The sequence below is a fragment of the Dama dama genome, chromosome 9, assembly GCF_033118175.1.
Source record: "Dama dama isolate Ldn47 chromosome 9, ASM3311817v1, whole genome shotgun sequence".
NCBI classification, from domain to species: Eukaryota; Metazoa; Chordata; class Mammalia; order Artiodactyla; family Cervidae; genus Dama; species Dama dama.
Window position 1 is genome coordinate 85,296,095 of NC_083689.1, and position 19,015 is coordinate 85,315,109.

Below are 19,015 nucleotides of genomic sequence, written 5' to 3' on the forward strand. Positions count from 1 at the left end.
ATTAAATATATACATAAGTGCAATTATTAATCATGAAGAGTCACTGAAAATGATTCAAAATGTCATGCCACTTGGCATTTCCTTAATATCATATTCATCATCAGATAATTCTGTCACCAAAGCATTCAAATTGTCATATAAATCTCTGCCTAGGGGAAATATACACTACAGCTTCTTATAATGAATGAAAAAGAAATGGTTCCCCACAGTATATTGCCAGACTCACTGGATATAAAAATAACTAATTAAATAATCTCTTTTTAAAATAGGTCTGTGACTGGCAGGCATATTTTTTCATTGTGGTACAAAACAGGGATTTCTCCTATGGAAAAATCTCATATTAATACTTTGATAAACTAGATTATAACTCTGAAAAGCACCTTTATAATCAAGTTTTTTTTCCCAATTTAATATCCGAGTAATCTTATCTTTAGGTTGGATGGAGATAAAGTTTTAGCTGGCAGCAATTTTGCTGCAGTAATCAAAGAAATCTCATTTCCTCAAGTCCATAACTGACAGTAAAGCAACAAACCATTTCCCCCCAAATTGAATAGTACCTGATTTCTATATCTTCAGCATAACTGTTTTTGTTTCATCATGACTTATTTTTCCAATCAATGTGAGAAGAATGTTAATATTCACTGTTTTGGATTTCCAAAGACATAAAGTGGATGTATTAGAAGAAAAATCATGAAATGCCCCCTTAGTACCTAGCCAACTCTGTTTTGATCTGATTTTCAAACATAAGAAAAACATGCACGAGTACTGGTTTCTTGTGTGTGTTTGTGTTAGTCGCTTAGTCGTGTCTGATTCTTTGCGACCCCACGGACTGTAGCCTGCCAAGCTTCTCTATTCCTGGAATTCTCCAGGCAAGAATACTGGAGTGGATTGCCATTCTCTTCTCCAGACAACTCCCCAACCCAGGGATTGAACCCTGGTCTTCTCGCTCTCAGGCAGATTCTTTATCATTTGAGGTGTTAAATAAGCAAAGGAAAATGAAGAGACAGTTTCAAAAGAAACTTCATTGCTTCAGATGCATGGATTTTTTTCTCTCTCAGACATTCTTGAAGAATAAAAATGAAGCCTGAATATACTTATTGCAAAGAAAACATGTCAAGTATTTCAGCCTCAAAATAACCCCATGGAGACTAATTTCATTCCCAATTTTAGATGAGGCAAATGAGGCTCAGAGAGGTTAAATAACTCCTAAACTCACAGAGGAAAGATTTGGCCCTAGGTCTTTGGGTTACCAAAGGGTCATGACAAACACCATGGCATGATATGATGTTTTGGGGACATTTCTGCTTCTGCACTATGTGTTAACAGTGTGAAGTGACGAGAAGTGACAAGCAGTTCCATCATATTTATAAAGACAGAGTAGTAAAATAGCTCACTCTATGTCCTTCATCATTGTTTCTGTCATGGCGTGTAGGCTGAAAGGTCAACACTGATAGTTATTCATTCAACATTTAAAAAAAGATTTCAAATGCTGAGTAAGCAAGGCAGAGGCATGACATCTCATACTCTGGTCTTCAGGTTCAAGTGATGCTAGTTTAAAGTTAGCATCATTTGATAGCTAGATATCCAGAGAAGAGGACTATGGTGAATGGCCTACCTCAAGGATTTCTACAACTTTACTTTTCTTCTCTCTCTTGCTTTTTATTTTCTTTCTATAATATATTAACTGCTTTTATATATTCACTTACGAGAAAGTCAATTATAATAAGGGCATTCTTCTCTGTTTAACAAAATACCTCTGCCTAAATTATGGAGGCAATTATTTTCAATGTTAATATCTTCAAACAAGAAATCAGCAAACGGGTAAGTATCACAACATTAATCTATATTTATAATTTATAGTAGTAGCAGTGTTAGTGGCTCAGTTGTGTCTGACTCTTTGCGACCCCAAAGACTGGCCCACTAGACTCCTCTGTCCATGGGATTCTCCAGGCAAGAATACTGGAGTGGGTTGCCATTCCCTTCTCCAGGGGATCTTCCCAACCCAGGGATTAAACCCGAGTTTCTTGCATTGCAGGCAGATTCTTTACCATCTGAGCTACCAGAAAGCCCATATAATTTATACATAGTTTATATATAGTTTATGTAAATAATCTCCAAAATTCATATCATTACTTTATCAAGAACTTTATGTTCTAACCCCAGGATTGCTTTTACAGTAGCAAGTAAGCTTTGTTCTTAAAGCTTTGTATTTTAGGTGCATAATAATTGTTAGGAAAATAAACAGACACCAAGTTATACATTCATGTACACATGAAGTTGGATTTCCCCAGTGTATTTCCCTTTCTTTTCATACTTAATTTATTATATATCCAAGATTCAGTATCTGTGATAGCAGATTAAAAAGTATGAAGAAAATAAATCGATTGATTATATTTACTCCACATACCTTACAATTAACTTTAAAATTCAGTTTTAACTCTAATTTCTTATAAGCATGCTGTGGGCTATGCTTAGTCTCAGCTGTGTCTGAATAGTTGTGACCCCATGGACTGCAGCCCGTCAGGCTCCTCTGTCCAAGGGGATTTTCCAGGCAGGGATACCAGAGTGGGTTGCCATTTCCTCCTACGGGGGATCTTCCCAACCCAGGGATCCAACCCAGGTCTCCTGCACTGCAGGCAGATTCTTTACCAACTGAGCCACCAGAGAAGCCCAAGCATAGCTATTTAATGATGGGAATTATTATATGAAACACAATTTTTACACTATTTAATTTCTATCAATACTCTCTAGCTGAGGTCAGTTTTCATTCCAATCCCAAAAAAAGGCAATACCAAAGAATGCTCAAACTACTGCACAATTGCACTCATCTTACACACTAGTAAAGTAATGCTCAACATTCTCCAAACCAGGCTTCAGAAATATGTGAATCATGAACTTCCAGATGTTCAAGCTGGTTTTAGAAAAGGCAGAGGAATCAGGGATCAAATTGCAAACATCCACTGGATCATCGAAAAAGCAAGAGAGTTCCAGAAAAACATTTTCTTCTGTTTTATTGACTATGCCAAAGCCTTTGACTGTGTGGTCACAATAAACTGTGGAAAATTCTGAAAGAGATGGGAATTCCAGACCACCTGACCTGCCTCTTGAGAAACCTGTATGCAGGTCAGGAAGCAACAGTAGAATTGGACATGGAACAACAGACTGGTTCCAAATAGGAAAAGGAGTACATCAAGGCATACATTTTAGAATTGTGGAAATGAGGAAATGTCCATGATGCATGTTTTTGTTTTCTGTTAGAGGTGCATGTTTTAATTTTTTTCTGGACAATTCCTTATCCTCATGTTACTGGTATTAGTACTGGTTTCCCTGGTGTTTCAGATGGTAAAGCATCTGCCAGCAATGCGGGAGACCTGGGTTCAATCCCTGGGTCAGGAAGATCCCATGGAAAAAGGAATGGCAATCACTCCAGTATTCTTGCCTGGAAAATCCCATGGACAGAGGAGCCTGGTAGGCTACAGTCCATGGAGTTGCAGAGTGGGACACGACAGTAATTTCACTTCACTGGTATGAGGCAATTACCCTGGTGGCTCAGAGGTTAAAGTGTCTGCCTGCAATGCAGGAGACCCTGGTTCGATCCCTGAGTTGGGAAGACCCCTTGGAGAAGGAAATGGCAACCCACTCCAGTATTCTTGCCTGGAGAATCCCATGGACGGAGGAGCCTGGTGGGCTACAGCCCACAGGTCGCAAAGAGTCAGACACGACTGAGCGACTTCACTTTCACTTTCACTATGACTGATAGTTAAACCAGAACTACAAAATCCTCTCTTTTAGGTCATATTAGAAACCAAAATCTGAGGGCTTATTACCAGACTGGGAAAATGACATATTTTTTTCTATTACACTGTCTTATCCATTTTATTCAATAGAATTTTATATAATAATTTGTAATATTTTCAAGCAAAAATGTGCCACTATCCTTAGAATATTAAACAAAAATTGTTTTACTTTTTATGACTCGACCAAACACTAGAATATACTTAGTAGTTCTGTGAGGACTTTTGTAGTGTTCTGCATGATGAATGAACTCACTTAAGCCCCTATGATAAAATCCACCTGACTGCTCAAAAGGTTAAATTTGTATAAAAAGCTGCTATTTTGCTATGCTAGAAAGAAGAGTTAAGAGACACTAAATGAATTGTTTTTCCTTCTCAGATACAATTGTAAGCTTATTGCTTTTTTTGTGTTGTAAGTAACCTTTTCATGTGCAATCCACAGCACTATTTATTATTCATTAAAAAAGCTACCTCAACTAAAATATTGCTATAATTGAAGAATATTCAATAAATTAAAATTCATCATGAGTATGAAAGGAAGCAGGGTAAAAACAGGGAAAAGCAAAAGTTCTATGAGAACCCATGTGACGTGGAACCAGGAACAAAAATAGAATGAGAAAGTAAGACATGGGTCCCAGTAGTCCACAAGCTTTCTTTGCAGTTTTGGTTCACATATAATCTTGAAAACAGCCCTCTTAAAAAGATGGATTGAATGACTATATTTTTCCTATAATCAAAAAAGCCAGAAAAAGTACATCACAGCAATATTTCAAAAGTCTTAATGTCAATGACTGTGTGTTCTATATTTTGATAGTTGTCTTAGCGTCTAACATAATGCCATTGTCAGAGTCCTGTCGCAAAAGATCTAGGTTGTTAGATGTCTAGTCATTTCCACATTTTTATTCCAGTTCAGCACTCACAGATCTGTGCAAACTTATCCTCCTTAAAGAAAGAAGGCCAAATAAATGATGGAATCACATGAGCCTTAGAAATGTAGACTGCTTAGAATAACTCTAGGTACACATAAACTATGAATTAAGAACTAAATTCCAAAATAGACTTAATTATGTACTTAGAGACAATATACTGATGCTTTGAAACTGATGTGATCACTAGCTAAAAATATAACTTAGTAGATTGGCATTCTTTTTTTCTCACATAATGAGCAATCCACATTTTACTCTGTATTTGATGCTATGATTCTAGACAACTGGCAATTTTTTGTTAACTTATACACAAGCTGTATTCTTCTAAAGCAACTATATATATATGTCAAATTCTAAATTGACTATAAAATAACTAAATAACTAAATGATTATAAAATTTTACACAGACTATAATTGGTCTTAAGAAAATTGGAAAGGCCCTGGTTAAAAAGAAAGTAGACTGGATGCTTTCAACTTCAGACTGTAGTCCCTGGGCAGGAGGGATGTTCTTTAGTGTATCTCTTTTTTTGTCTTTTAAATATGGATTAATATTCATATCTAACTTTGAATATATCACTTCTCTATAGGGTTAACAAACTTTCTGAACCTGCACTGTTGGTGAGACGCAGCAATGCATTCAATAATAACTCTGCTGTTTAAAACGCCTGCAAACACAATGACAAAAATGTGACTTAACAGTATCATCTTCTGCTATTTTACTTATATTTTTTATACATGGAGCTAGAGAATCAAACTCAGAAGCATGGCTAGAAATGGACATTCAATGAAAATGGATCATTAATAGCTTTTATTTCCAAAAGCTTCATGCATGTTATCCTGAAGGAAAAAATATCTTTTGAAACCAAAAAACTCAGGATTCTGAATCTTTTCTGCACTATGGATACTTTCATCAGTCTTGTGACGCCTAGAGGCCCTTCTCAGAATCATGCTTTTCAGTTCACAAAATGAAATAAACAGAAGCACAAAGTAATTATCAAAATATTTTAAAATGTGTGATATAATAACATGCATGCTTATCTATTAACACGTTAAATAACAGAGGTGGTGTCAGGACCACTATAGTTTCTTATTAGTGGAAACTGTAAATGGTATTTTCAGTGGTGTACAACAAGATAATGTGGTATGACACATTATCTTAGTGACAAAGTTAGTGACAAAGTCATTGGTACTGCTAATGCAATGATTCATTGTTGTCTACATCTGTAATGGATGGAAATTCTAAGTTTCAGAGAGCTATTAGTAAAAAAGAAGCATACAATTTTTGTTCCCTCATCAAAAAACACAGACACCCAGAATTCTAGCTATCCCTGAGGGTCCTGTAGCCTTGGTCAAAAACTTCACATTAAGCACTTAAAGGGGATGGGGCTAAGAGCATCCTTTATATAAATCCCTGTAGGAAAGTGCTCATGTTTTGTTATACTGAAAGCTATTAACAATGGTAGAATCGAGGAATAATTCTAATGGGAAAGGAAAAGGCATTATTAAGTTACTGCTGAGTGGATATGAAGCAACATTTATATATGAAATAGCCAGGTTATGGATGTTCAAAAAAAATGTGTCTTCCTGAGTGTACCAAAAAATATAAATTGAATTTTATTTTGAAGAAACTACCACAAATATCCTTGGATTTGTTGGAGCTAAGAGGCACGGTTTCAACTCTTTGGTGTTTTGTAGTTAGATAATAGTGCTGAGTATTTATAGGCTCCCTTATATAACTATAGTTCTATCCACTTTTCTTGTCAGAATAGTTTATTTTCTGTCCCTGCTCCTGTTTTCCTTGAATTTTAGTATTGAATTTACTGACTTTGCTCTGGCTCTACTTCTTTTTATAGAACCATATTCCTCCAGTTCAATTTATTTTTAAGTTGGATACTTTATGTGTCCATTCCCTTTAGAGCTTTAAAAAGAATGTGTATTATTGACCAGATAAAGCTATTAAAGTAACTATCATGAAACTTATTTTTAGGTCCTTGGCCACCTTAATGACTCTTTGGGGTTTAAGATATGCTCAAAGTTGAGCATTCCATAACCTGGGAGGAGCAGTCTGTGGCTATTATTTCTTCCTCAGCACCTGTTCCATGTGGAAGAGGTGAATCTGGCATTCTCTCTACCACCCACCACACTTATTTCAGGACTGTTAATGATTAAAGGATCTAAATATTTTTTAAAAGTGTCTTTTCTTAGGTATCTACCTCCCTCCCTCTCTACATCTCTATTCTCTGTTTCTCTGATGACTCTCTTTTTGCCCCTTTGCAGATAGAATTGCTTTATGTTAAAGTCTATTTTAGCAATCTTATACTCTTTATTCTTTTTAATCTCTCCTTTGCCACTAACATTCAACCCTATCACTTCTCCATTCTCATCTGATTCCTGAATCTGAGTCTGTGTTACCAGTGCTTCCCTGAGTTAGCATTCACGTGTTTATAAGTGGCTGTCCAGCTTACCATGAAGTGCCAGTTGTACCTACCATTCAATATGACTAGGCAGGAAAGAAATTTGTTGGAATCCTCTGCTTCAGGTGAAGAAAAATGCTTTGAAGATGAAACTCAAAACATATATGGAGGCTCTTTGTGCTACATGCTGCGGGAGGCTCTCACTTCCAAGGCTGCAGATGTAGCTAGCAACTGTGGCCAGCAGCATGCCAGGGGTTGGTGTCCCGCCCAACTCGGCTCCGTGGTTGCCAGTAAAATTTTATCGGTACTATTTGAAACCTTTGGGATTTCAGGAAATCCTGGAAAGCTTTGCACATTTGATAAAAGACTAGATATCATCTATGTTCTTTTCTTTCTCCTGAGAAAAGTGTCTCTGTTATTCAGTGAATTTGATTACAAAACAAACAGTGATTTGTGCCTGTAATTTTCCCATGATGAAATAACCATTTCAGCCTCACTCTGATATTCAGACCCCAAGTTTCACCTAAGCACCCCAAAATGCCATGGTACACATGTAAAGAATAATGACTAGACCACAAATTACATCTTAAATTAACCATGTTTCAACTTGCAAGTCATAGAATGACTTCTTTTCTAGTAATTTTCCTACAGGAGATTTTTTTTCTATAGTGCCATATTTTATTTGAGGTTTTTTTTTTCCCCCTCCAAGGGTAAGGATGGGGTGATAATTGAAAAGATTGATATTTACAGTCTGAGAAAATACAGTATTTCTCAATCATATATTATAGTTTTAAATGCTACAAAGATGGCATCAGATTATCCTGTTCCCAAACTCTCTTGATTTCTGCACACTTTACCTGCCTGTTTTGAGATAGGGATATATTAGAATGAGTTTCAGTTTGGAGAATAAATGCAAAATTAATTTTGATCCCTGAACATATGCTATTAAGTGCATAATGGGAATGTTACATAATTTGAAAAACAAGAAGGTCTTATTGAAGGTTTCAGTAATTATTTGTAATCAAATACAAAATGTCAGGTAATGAGAATCTGATTCAATTTGTTAGATGTGTTTAGTAAGTCCTGGGGGATCTATTTGAGCATTCTGCAGATATTTTTACATCTTTCATTAGATCATCACTTTAACGTACAGCAGGTGAACTTTCAAAGTGTGACATCTCTGTACAAAATTGTTGGGCAACATTTGGAAAAATATACCCAGAGGCATCTGATTGAAAATGGAACTTCTGTGTCAGACACATAAAATCCAATTTGGTTTTGTCATTAAGTCAATTTTTTGTGTTTATTGTTGCAAAGACTTCATCCTGCAGTAATGTTGGAGTCATTTCTTTCCTTGAGGGCTATCGATATACTTGCACAGTATTCTGGATTTTTTGTACTTATTGTCAGGTCTTGGTAAAGAATGTGAGAAACTAAGTTAAAGAATTATCCATGTTCAAGTATTTATAGTTACGGTTACTTCCATTTATATCACTATATATTTATGGGTAGATTTTTAAATATTATGTATCTTGGATTTAACATTATACAATTAATCTTAAATATAAAACTTTCATCAACCCGTAGTTACTTTTTCTTTTTTTTTAATGTTCACAAAAGGTGAGAGCCTAAGGTAAGCTATCCTTTTCCTGTCCTAATAGAGTTCTGAATTAATTCCTCTTCTATATATTCAAGGAAAGTAACCTTATGTTGATATTAGGCAATGATTTCAAAGGCAAAAATCACTGCTGAAGCACCATTTCAAAATTCTAAAACAGAGCAGACTTTTAAAATCTGGAATAAAACTAGAATTAGCATTAATGATTATTATTCTTTGCTTTTCTTTGATTTCTTGCTACACATTCAAAAGCTAAAGTCTATTTTGATGTTTTAAAAATCCCTTGTGGACACACAAAATAGACAGTTTGTGAGATGGATTATTAATACTTAAATATTTTTTCCATCATCTTGTCTTGACCCCTTATTGTCAAAGCCTAAAAGGTAAGTGATCATCCTAAAAACCTCAACATGACTATTACACAGCAATCAGAACTCAACCACTTAATATGTGTCTTCATATTAAACAAAGAGCCTGTTTATCCTTGAGCATATTGTTCTTCTTGTGAAATTCTCATTTCAACAGCCCGTCCTCTGTTTGGTACCTACTATATGTTCCTCTGGCCTCAGTTCAAATATCATTTCCTTAAACTCCCTCAAACAGAACAGGTGCTCCATCACGGCTCCCTCTTCATTCACAGCACTCATCATGTTTTGTAATCAGCCATCATATAATTCTTGCTTTTCTCTCCCATTAATCTGCCTACTCCACAAGAACAGGAACTGAATTTAACTGCTATTGTTGCTCCAGCTGTAGTGGGTGGCTACTGCTGGATCCAAGTTGGTGAATGAATTAATTTATACATTTTCTGAAAATTTTGTACATAGTTAAGAAAAAAATCAATAAATATTTGTGGCTAGTTTATTTACTGAACACCTAGTTGAATTCATTCACTATGTTATAATACTCGACTTACACAATTTTCATTTTAAATTTATGTGTCTTAATTTTCATTTTTACTTCTTTATAAACACTTATTATTTTTAAAAGTCTTTATTTTAATCAGAATCTCTTATATTTTGCCTTTGGATCTATGTAATACCTGGACAGCAGACTAGGAATTTAGTGTTATATAGGATAAAACTATAATCTCTGACCATCTATATTACAAAAGAAAATACTGAAACTATTTGTTTCACTGTTTCTGTTCACCATTCACTAAAATACCTGATCAAATAATAATGGCATCTTATAATAATTGCAAACAAAAAAAACATAAAGAAATGAACTTTGGTATTTGAGGTTCAGAGTATGTTATGATGTCATATTTTTCAAAAACTAAAGCAACTCTTATCCCCTATAATGGTTTTGGTTGAATTAATAATATTTGTTTATTAAAAATTCTGCTAATGTCACTGGATTTCCTAAACTAATGTACTTGTAAAACATGGTATGCAATGCATTAAAAAGCTGACTCCTGTACATTTTGTTCTCAATACACATAGTCAACTACTAAAGATGGGTAGTACTTTAAAATTTTTAAAAATTATAACAAGAAAAAGGGGACTAAACTAGCATTAACTCTTTTAAGTAACTCAAAATCGTATCTATTTATTTATGCATTTGCTTATCTACAACATGTAATGACCTATGTAGTTTATGAAATAGTTTATATATGCTAATTTTAATCTAATCATCAATATAAACCAAAAAGTGCTACTCATTCTACTTATAGATGAAGAACCTGAGGCTCAGAAAGGTCAACTAAAAAAAAAAAAAAAGAAAGGTCAACTAACGCTATTCAGACATATAAAGAGAACAAGCCAGAGTTTAAACCTCAATTCTACAAAAAGAAAAAGTCAGAGTTTAAACCTCAGTTCTATTTGAATTCAAAGCCTATGTTCTTTCCTCTTACTCTGCAGCTACTTGTCAAGGCCACTCAAGTGCAAGTGTTCTTAAAGTGTACTGTGTAGTAAACAGTGTTCCTTTCACCTTCCAAAGGGCAGGATCGATCATGCTTGGGAGGACAGGCTATGCAGATGCATACCTGGGGTTAAGACCAGATCTGAACTTTACTAGCCATGTGAACCTACACAAATTATTTCATCTCTCATGAGCCAGTTTTTTCTGTAAAATGGAGCCAACGATAAACAGAAGCTACAACAAAGAGTGTTAAGAGGATCAAATAAGTTGTTATTTAAAGTACTTAGAACAGTGCTTGGCTCATAGTAAAATTAAAATCAACATTATCATATAACAACTGGTGATAAAATTTTAAGATAAGTTGAGAGTTTTTATTTACAAGTTTGTCTTTCAAAAGCAATAATTAATTGTTGAGCATATAATAATGCAGATGATATTATTTACTTATCAGATGTTTTATCAATTTTAACAGCATAAGTCTTCACTTATAATTCAAGTGTACTTGGTAGCATATGTTGATATCAAAAGAAAAAACACATATATACATTTATCTAGAATATGTTTGTGTATTTGTAAATACTAGCTCATTTATAATGAAGGCTTAAAGAGTTACAGCTGCTCAAAAATGAAGATACAGAGATGCTAATCTATAGTTTTCAAACTCTATTCACATCTGTCATCACCTTTTGCCCTTATGAGTTTATATATGGAATTCCTAAAGTACTATAGAATTATCTAGATTATTTCATTAAATTAAAAAAAAAACTGGATAATTTTGACTTTTAGAAACATCACTTTCTCCTCAGTTGAAGATTTTAGTTTTGATTTTTAATAAAATGCTCTGAAAACATCCAAGTCATAATCCTTTCTGGCATAATAGTTTGGGGATGCTGTATTATAAGGGCTCCCTTGGTGACTATTTTAATTTCCAGAAATAGTATCAGTAATAGAAATGAATTTGAGTGCCATTTGTGAAATTTAATCATGTCACATTTAAACACCCAGAAGGGAACTGTATATGGCTACTGTCAGCCACATAAGCCCCCAAAATGAAAATAATCCTAGTTATTTTTAGATAGTTAAGTGAAGTGCTATCAATTTCCATTGAATTTACTTTAAACATCATGTTCTGTTAATCCTACATGACAAAGCGTATTTTTCTCCTGAGGACAGGTTTCTCATTCCAGTTCATCATCCTTGTCTTTTGAAGATGTTTATAAAAATGGCTATGTGAACACTTGAACTCATTTAAAAGAAACAAGGGAATATAAATTAGAACTTAAATTAGAAGAATATCTGTAATAGGTACTAAGTGTGTGCTCAGTTGCTTTAGCCAGGTCTGACTCTTTGAGACCCCGTGGACTGTAGCTTGCCAGGCTCCTCTGTCCATGGAATTTTCCCAGCAAGAATACTGGAGTGGGTTGCCTCCACTTCCTCCTCCAGGGAATCTTCCCAATCCAGGGATCGAACTCAGGTCTCCTGTATCTCCTGCATTGCAGGCGGATTTTTTTACCACTGAGCTACCAGGGAAGCCCCATTAGGTACTATGAAAGAAAGAAAGAAAGTGAAGTTGCTCAGTCGTGTCCAACTCTTTGCAACCCCGCGGACTGTAGGCTACCAGGCTCCTCTGTTCGTGGGATTTTTCCCAGGCAAGAATACTGGAGTGGGTTGCCATTTCCTTCTCGAGGGGATCTTCCCAGCCCAGGGGTTGAACCTGGGTCTCCTGCACTGCAAGCAGACCCTTTACTGTCTGAGCCACCAGGGAGTGGCCCTGGGAACATCTTAAAAATTTTCACATATCAATCAAAAGTAACTTCAATTAAAATTAAAATAATCAAAGTTAACCAAATGCCCTGTGGTAAAAAAAAAAAGATAAAACTAAAATATAATTGAGATCTCTCAAAGTCAATGATAAGCTGTATGAATCATAACTGGAAATCTAAACTGAAATTATATAAATCAGATGCATTATTGCCTTAACTCACCCACAGATATTAGGAAATAATCAGTGTTATAATTACATTCTTTGCGAAGTATTAAAACATTTGTTGTTAACATATGAACTAATTCTATTGTTACAGAAAATGTTTAACAGGTGATTGATACACATAATAATTATTACCACATAATTAAGCATTATCTTATAATAGAGCTAGATATAAATTTATTCCTTACAAACTAAAAGTACTTAATAGCTGTATTAATTAAAGACATACATTATGAAAAATAATTCACATAATAATTTTGAAAATAATATTAAACTCTCATCTCAACATAAATGTCTTGCCTTTAATTGTTTAAATGAAAATGAATAATGAGTGAATAAATGAATTTATACTTAGGTTTTTAAAATGTAGGATATCATTAATATTAAAAATACTTCATTTAATTACACTGAAAGTCAGTCATAATAAATTGCTTAAAATTGAAGGTATGGTAAAAATGAGGAAAAGGCAAAGAAAAAGCTAAGGACTGGAAAAAAAATCTTTTGATGACAAGTATATATATATCAAGATCAGTCTTTCTTCACTGTGAGAAATGCAACCTCCAAAATTACCACTTTTATATTTTGATATAAGGCTTGCTAGTAGTAGTAGCAGCTGGTAAGATCATAGTATCGTATGACTGTTGATTATTTGAAATGAGTGAGAAATAAATAAGTGATCTCCGATCCTCCATGCAGAAATGGCCTAAAATGAGAAACTCTTATTTCAAGTTCACTTGCATAACCCCATTGCAAAATATACCAGATCTCAATAAACCCATCAGTACAATTAAGAAGGGAGTGGATATCTGTCAACTATACTTTGATATAAAATCAAAATTTTAAAAAGGCAGAAGTGGCACAAGTGAGGTAAATGTAAGTGCAGGAGCCCCAGTCAGACTGAAGACAATTTGAATGTGAACACAAGGATAACAGCATTTTGGTACAGATGTCCTCTAACCCTTCCCTCCCCGACCCCCTCACACCCCCACTCCTACCCTAGCTCCCTGCCCCACCAAGCACTTAATCGCCATCATTCTCTCTTCCCTCTCACATGAAATAACTGCTGAAACAAATGGCTTCCCTCCCATTATTGCAGGTATAAACTGATCTAGTGGAATTCCTATGGGACAGCATACAAAGCCTGAAGAAAGTTTATCAATCTTACTTCAGAGTGGACGTGAGCAAATTGGTTGTAATCTCTGCAATGTCAACTCCCAAGATACTAAACTCAATCAACTGGGAGCTGGCACTAGCTGTAACCTGCAGTACTTCTCTATGCTGTGTAGTCAGGGGATGGTCTAAGTTTTCAATATGAAGCACTAAATCATCACTGTGGCAAGGTGCACTTTCTTACTCTGGATTTTCTAAACATTATAAAAAGTCAGAAAAAAGCAAAACCATATATCCTCAGCAACAAAGACAATGGGAAGAATCAGAATCCTTATAACATATTCTTACAAATCAATGCAATAAAAACAAATACCCCAAGAGGAACAAATTTAACAGTGTACCTTACGTGATCCTTTTTGATCCCTGTCAAGGCACAGAGATGAAGAAGGGAACAGCAGAATGTCAGAGAATATGATAAATAACACACTATCACATTCATGTCAGAGAGCAGTCTGGATTTACATATAGATATTAAAGTGAAAGTGAAGTCGCTCAGTCGTGTCTGACTCTTTGCGACCCCGTGGACTGTAGCCTACCAGGCTCCTCCGTCCATGGGATTCTCCAGGCAAGAGTATTGGAGTGGGTTGCCATTTCCTTCTCTAGGGGATCTTCCTGACCCAGGGATTGAACCTGGGTCTCCTGCATTGCAGGCAGACGTTTTAACCTCTGAGCCACCAGGGAAGCCCCATATAGATATTATAGAGAGACAAAATCAAGTCAAAGAAAAACAAAATTTTGTTAAACACAGTAGCAAAAACTAATTGGAAGACACTAGATGCAAGCTGGGAGCAATTAAGCTCAAAGCCTATTTTGATACATCCTTCTAAATCTGTCAGATTTCTTTCAAGGATACTTTCACATGTGGTGACTTAAGTAAAATTGCTAATGGAGAGATGCACAAATTTTAGTCATCAGTTTCACTTTCTAGCTCACGTCCAGGTTTCCTTCCATTTTCAACAGGTGGAGGTGATGGAAGTCCACCTGAGCTATTTCAAATTGTAGTGTGGAAGAAGACTCTTGAGGATCCGTTGAATAGTAAGGAGATCAAACCAGTCAATTCTAAAGTAAATCAACCCTGAAAATTCAATGGAAGGACTGATGCTGAAGCTCCAATACTTTGGCCATCTGATGCAAAGATCAGACTCATTAAAAAAGACCCTGATTCTGGGAAATACTCAGGGCAAGAGGAGAAGGGGGTGACAGAGGACGAGATGGTTGGAGGTCATCAGTGACTCAATGGACATGAACTGGAGCAAACTCCGGGAGACAGGGAAGGATAGGGAAGCCTGGTGTGCTATAGTTCATGGGACAAAGAGTCTGACACAACTTAGTTACTGAACAACAATAACATAACCAACTGGTTGTCTAGTTGCTCTTTGATCAATACAGATGGTAAAGGCTCCCTGGGCAGTCGTATTCAGGCCCCATGAACCAAAGGTTCATCAAGAGCTGTGTCTGGGTGGGCCAAGGACCAGTGGAAACTGAATTAACTCAGTGGGAGGTTATTTAAACTCTTTGTAGGAAGGTTGCTAGGTTAGATGACTGGATGGCTATGGGTTATCCAGAATATTCTGCATCCTCAGACTCTCCATTCCTTCCATTCATCCACGCTGAACCTTCCTTTATTAACTTGTGCTCCATGTCCTTCTCCAATTATTTTCATTTTTTGATTAGTTTTATTCATTTACGACTATACTTAGTCTTCATTGCTGTGCAAGCTTTTTTCTAGTTGCGGCAAGTGGGGGCTACTCTCTAGTTGCAGGGAGCAGGCTTCTCTCGCTGAGGAGCACAGGCTCTAGGGCATATGAGTATATATGTAGTCGTGGCTCCAGAGCTCGAGAACACGGGATTACTAGCTGTGGTACACGGGCTTAGTTGGCTTCATGGCATGTGGGATCTTCCCGAATCAGGGATCAAACCAGTGTCTCCAGGTGGATTCTTTACCACTGAGCCACCAGAGAAGCACCCTTCAATTATTTTCAAGCTTAGAAAAATTTTGCTCAATCGAAAGTACTTCTTTGATATTCACAATTTCATCATTTTCATGAAGATTTTCAGGGCTAGGGTGATGAGAATCCCTAGATCATCTTGTCTAAATACATAACCCAAATCAATTCTTCAATAATTTTCCTTGTTTTATTTTGTAAATTACCATTGTCAAAGGGGAATAGAGAGGGAAAAGTGAGAAATAAAATTGTTACTCTGGCTAAAGAGAAAGAGAATAGAAAGAGACAGGGAGAGAGGGAAGAAGTGAGTGAGCGCAAGTGTGCGTGTATGTGTGTGTATAAGACAGTAGACGTGGAAGGTGCTTTCAAGTTTACCATGTTCAGCTCTATCTACAGAGACATCTTGATTTAGAGAAAAATATACGGAATTTGGAATCTTAAGACCTGACTCTAGATTCCTTCCAGTTCTGCTTTTGGCACTAACTTTGAGAGCCTGGGAAAACCACATAGCCCACGTGTCTTAGTTTCCATGTCTGAATTCTCATCTGCCATTTGCATTCTGAACTTGCATAATGTTACGATGCTCTAACATCATTATATACATCAAAGCCATAGCACTATGAAGTTTCTAAAAATGTCCCACAATCAATAAACTACACCACTACTGTTCTCAAATAGCAAGTATTTGTGCGCAATTCTGGTCTCCTTCCACCAACTACAGTCCTGTTATTACTTCTCCCTAGCTTTTGTTTGTTTGTTTTCAGAAAGGTAGGGTGCTCTGTGCTTCATGGTAAACACTTCGGGCAAATTATTGTCCTATAATTTGATCCATCACTTCAAGACCTTACAGACTTAGGCTTCCAAGAAGACAAATAAATGGTGTTTAAAATTCTTACTAATCTATAGGCTAGCTTAACATGAATCCTCATTAATCTCTACCTTTTATTTGTGACAAAGGTTATCTGGTTAGAATGCTCTGAATTTATTGTTTGAACCAGAATAACCAGTCTGGAAGGAAATTAGGTCCTTAGTTCAGTTCAGTCACTCAGTCGTGTCCAACTATTTGTGACCCCATGAATCACAGCACGCCAGGCCTCCCTGTCCATCACCAACTCCCGGAGTTTACTCAAACTCATGTTCATCGAAATTAGGTCCTATATATATTCAAAAGCCAAAATGAGGCTCATAGAAGTGATGCACTTGTATCTTTAAGGAACTGTTGCGCTCCTTTGAGGTCACAAGGTAACCGATCGTACTCCTATCATGCTCTGAGACCCACCCAGGGGTATATACGTACACTAAAACATTTGATTGCTGTTATCATATGATGCTCTTATTATATTTGATAACAACAAATATGAAATGCACATTTTGATATATTATAAACTCTGGAAGCAAATTATTACTGATTTTGACCCAAATTCCATAATAAGTGAAGATGATGCAAACAGAGGCTATATATATACATATATAGATATTCACATATATGTGAATACTTACTGTATTGACAATTTCTTCCCATGAATTCCCCTGGGCACTCACAGGAATAGTTAGCAACAAGGTCTGTACATATCCCACCATTTTTGCAGGGCTCAGCTTCGCATTCATTTATATCTGAGGAAAATAGGAAGAAGAGAGAGAATTACTGGTGAAAAAAGATAGATTTTTAGAAGGTTTTAGGCATTTCAAATAAGAGAAGGTAAAATAATGTCGTGTGTGTATGTCTCGTCAATAATATAATCGGTGCTTACAACAGACAATTTATTAACAATCAAACTAAGTCAAGTTCAAATGGAATTGAGAATCCAAACCCAACAGAACTAAAACACTCTATAATCCTGAAAATAAACATGACTAGTTGGGGAAATATTCAGTGTATCCTTAGAATTAAATCAAACAAATTAACCCTGATCGAGAAATGAATTGGTATCACTTACAAGATCTAGAAACCTCCCCAGCAGCAACCACTGCCAATTAACACTGTCTCATTTCATCTTAATTCATTAAAATTCTAACTGACAGAGATGTTTTAGTTTCTAAATAGTTCGCCTTTGATGAATGCGATGAGAAGCAAATTAGAGTTAATAGCTAAAGCTTGTTACATGCAAAGTATAATAAATGTAAATGACGATCATTTCCTAATTTCATTCAAGGGTTTCTAAAGTTAGGATGACTAAAGGGATTTACCTTTTTATATACTATTATTATACTTGATGAAAAATCATATGATATGAGAAACATTCAGCAAATTATTCTAAATTCTAAGCTAATTTTGGATAACAGGGACAGTAAATGGGATTTTGAACAAAAAAAAAGGAATAATGATGAACTCAGTGAAGTATCAATCACCGATATTTGCACATCATTTCCTCTAAGCACAGCGCTGGGTTTGGTTCTGCGGGAACTAGGAAAGTAATTGGAGGACGTACACAGCTCTGCACTGCCTTCCCTTCCTATCATCTGTTTCAACTGAACACCTGCTCTGCTCCTATTCCCACAACTGCTTCTTATATACCTAAGTGCTCTTCCTTGGGAATTGTCTGTCTGTATGCCTTTCCCTCTCACGGTCAATCTGTGAACTTGACAAGTGCAGGCCCTGTCCAGTACGGTTCTCTCTACCCCCTAAAATGCCCCACACCTTTAGAAGACCACTAGTGCCCAGTAAATATTGCTTGATCAAATATCTAACAAAATAGTGGTGCAATCTGAAGAAAATTATTTCAGATATGTAATATGTCTTCTGATAAACATATCAGAAGCTATTCTAAAGTTCTGGGTTTTCACGGTGCTTAAAACAATAAGATCATTAAATTACCCTCTCAATATTAAATGAGGACAAAATATTAGAAAACCTCTATTTTTTCTTTTCCTTTAACTTCTTTCTTAAAAACAGCATCTCCTTCTGGAAGCAGATTTGGTCACCCTCTTATTCTCAGGTTATGGCAAAGTTTGGTCTAAATTTCTTTAGGCAGGTGACCACTTTATAAAAGATTTCTGGTCCTTTTTGGTTTCTGGTCAACTGCTACACCTTGAGAGTAGAGATAATTCATGACTGTGTTCAGAAATAATCTAAATCATTTAAACCACGCCAGAGAGCTCAATCATGTCTGACTCTTTGCTAGTTCATGGACGGTAGGGCGCCAGGCTCCTGTGTCCATGGGATTCTCCAGACAAGAATACTGGAGTGGGTTGCCATTTCCATCTCCAGGGGATCTTTCCAACCCAGGGTGGCAAGTGGATTTTTTACCACCTGAGCCACCTGGGAATCCCATTTTAAGCAAATATAATATCAAATAA

At 36.0% G+C, this 19,015-nt stretch overlaps 1 protein-coding gene across 3 annotated transcripts in view; it reads right to left on the minus strand.

Annotated features, from left to right (window-relative positions):
- The window catches only part of EDIL3 (EGF like repeats and discoidin domains 3), a 457,861-nt gene that overhangs the window by 192,966 nt on the left and 245,880 nt on the right, over positions 1 to 19,015 (minus strand). For 2 of the 3 annotated variants that reach the window (XM_061151963.1, XM_061151962.1), the window contains one exon: positions 17,219 to 17,332. The exons of the other annotated variant lie outside the window; for it this stretch is intronic. In XM_061151963.1, the coding sequence (XP_061007946.1) occupies positions 17,219 to 17,332 (114 nt within the window). The remainder of the gene's footprint in view (positions 1 to 17,218; positions 17,333 to 19,015) is intronic. 3 annotated transcript variants of the gene reach the window in all.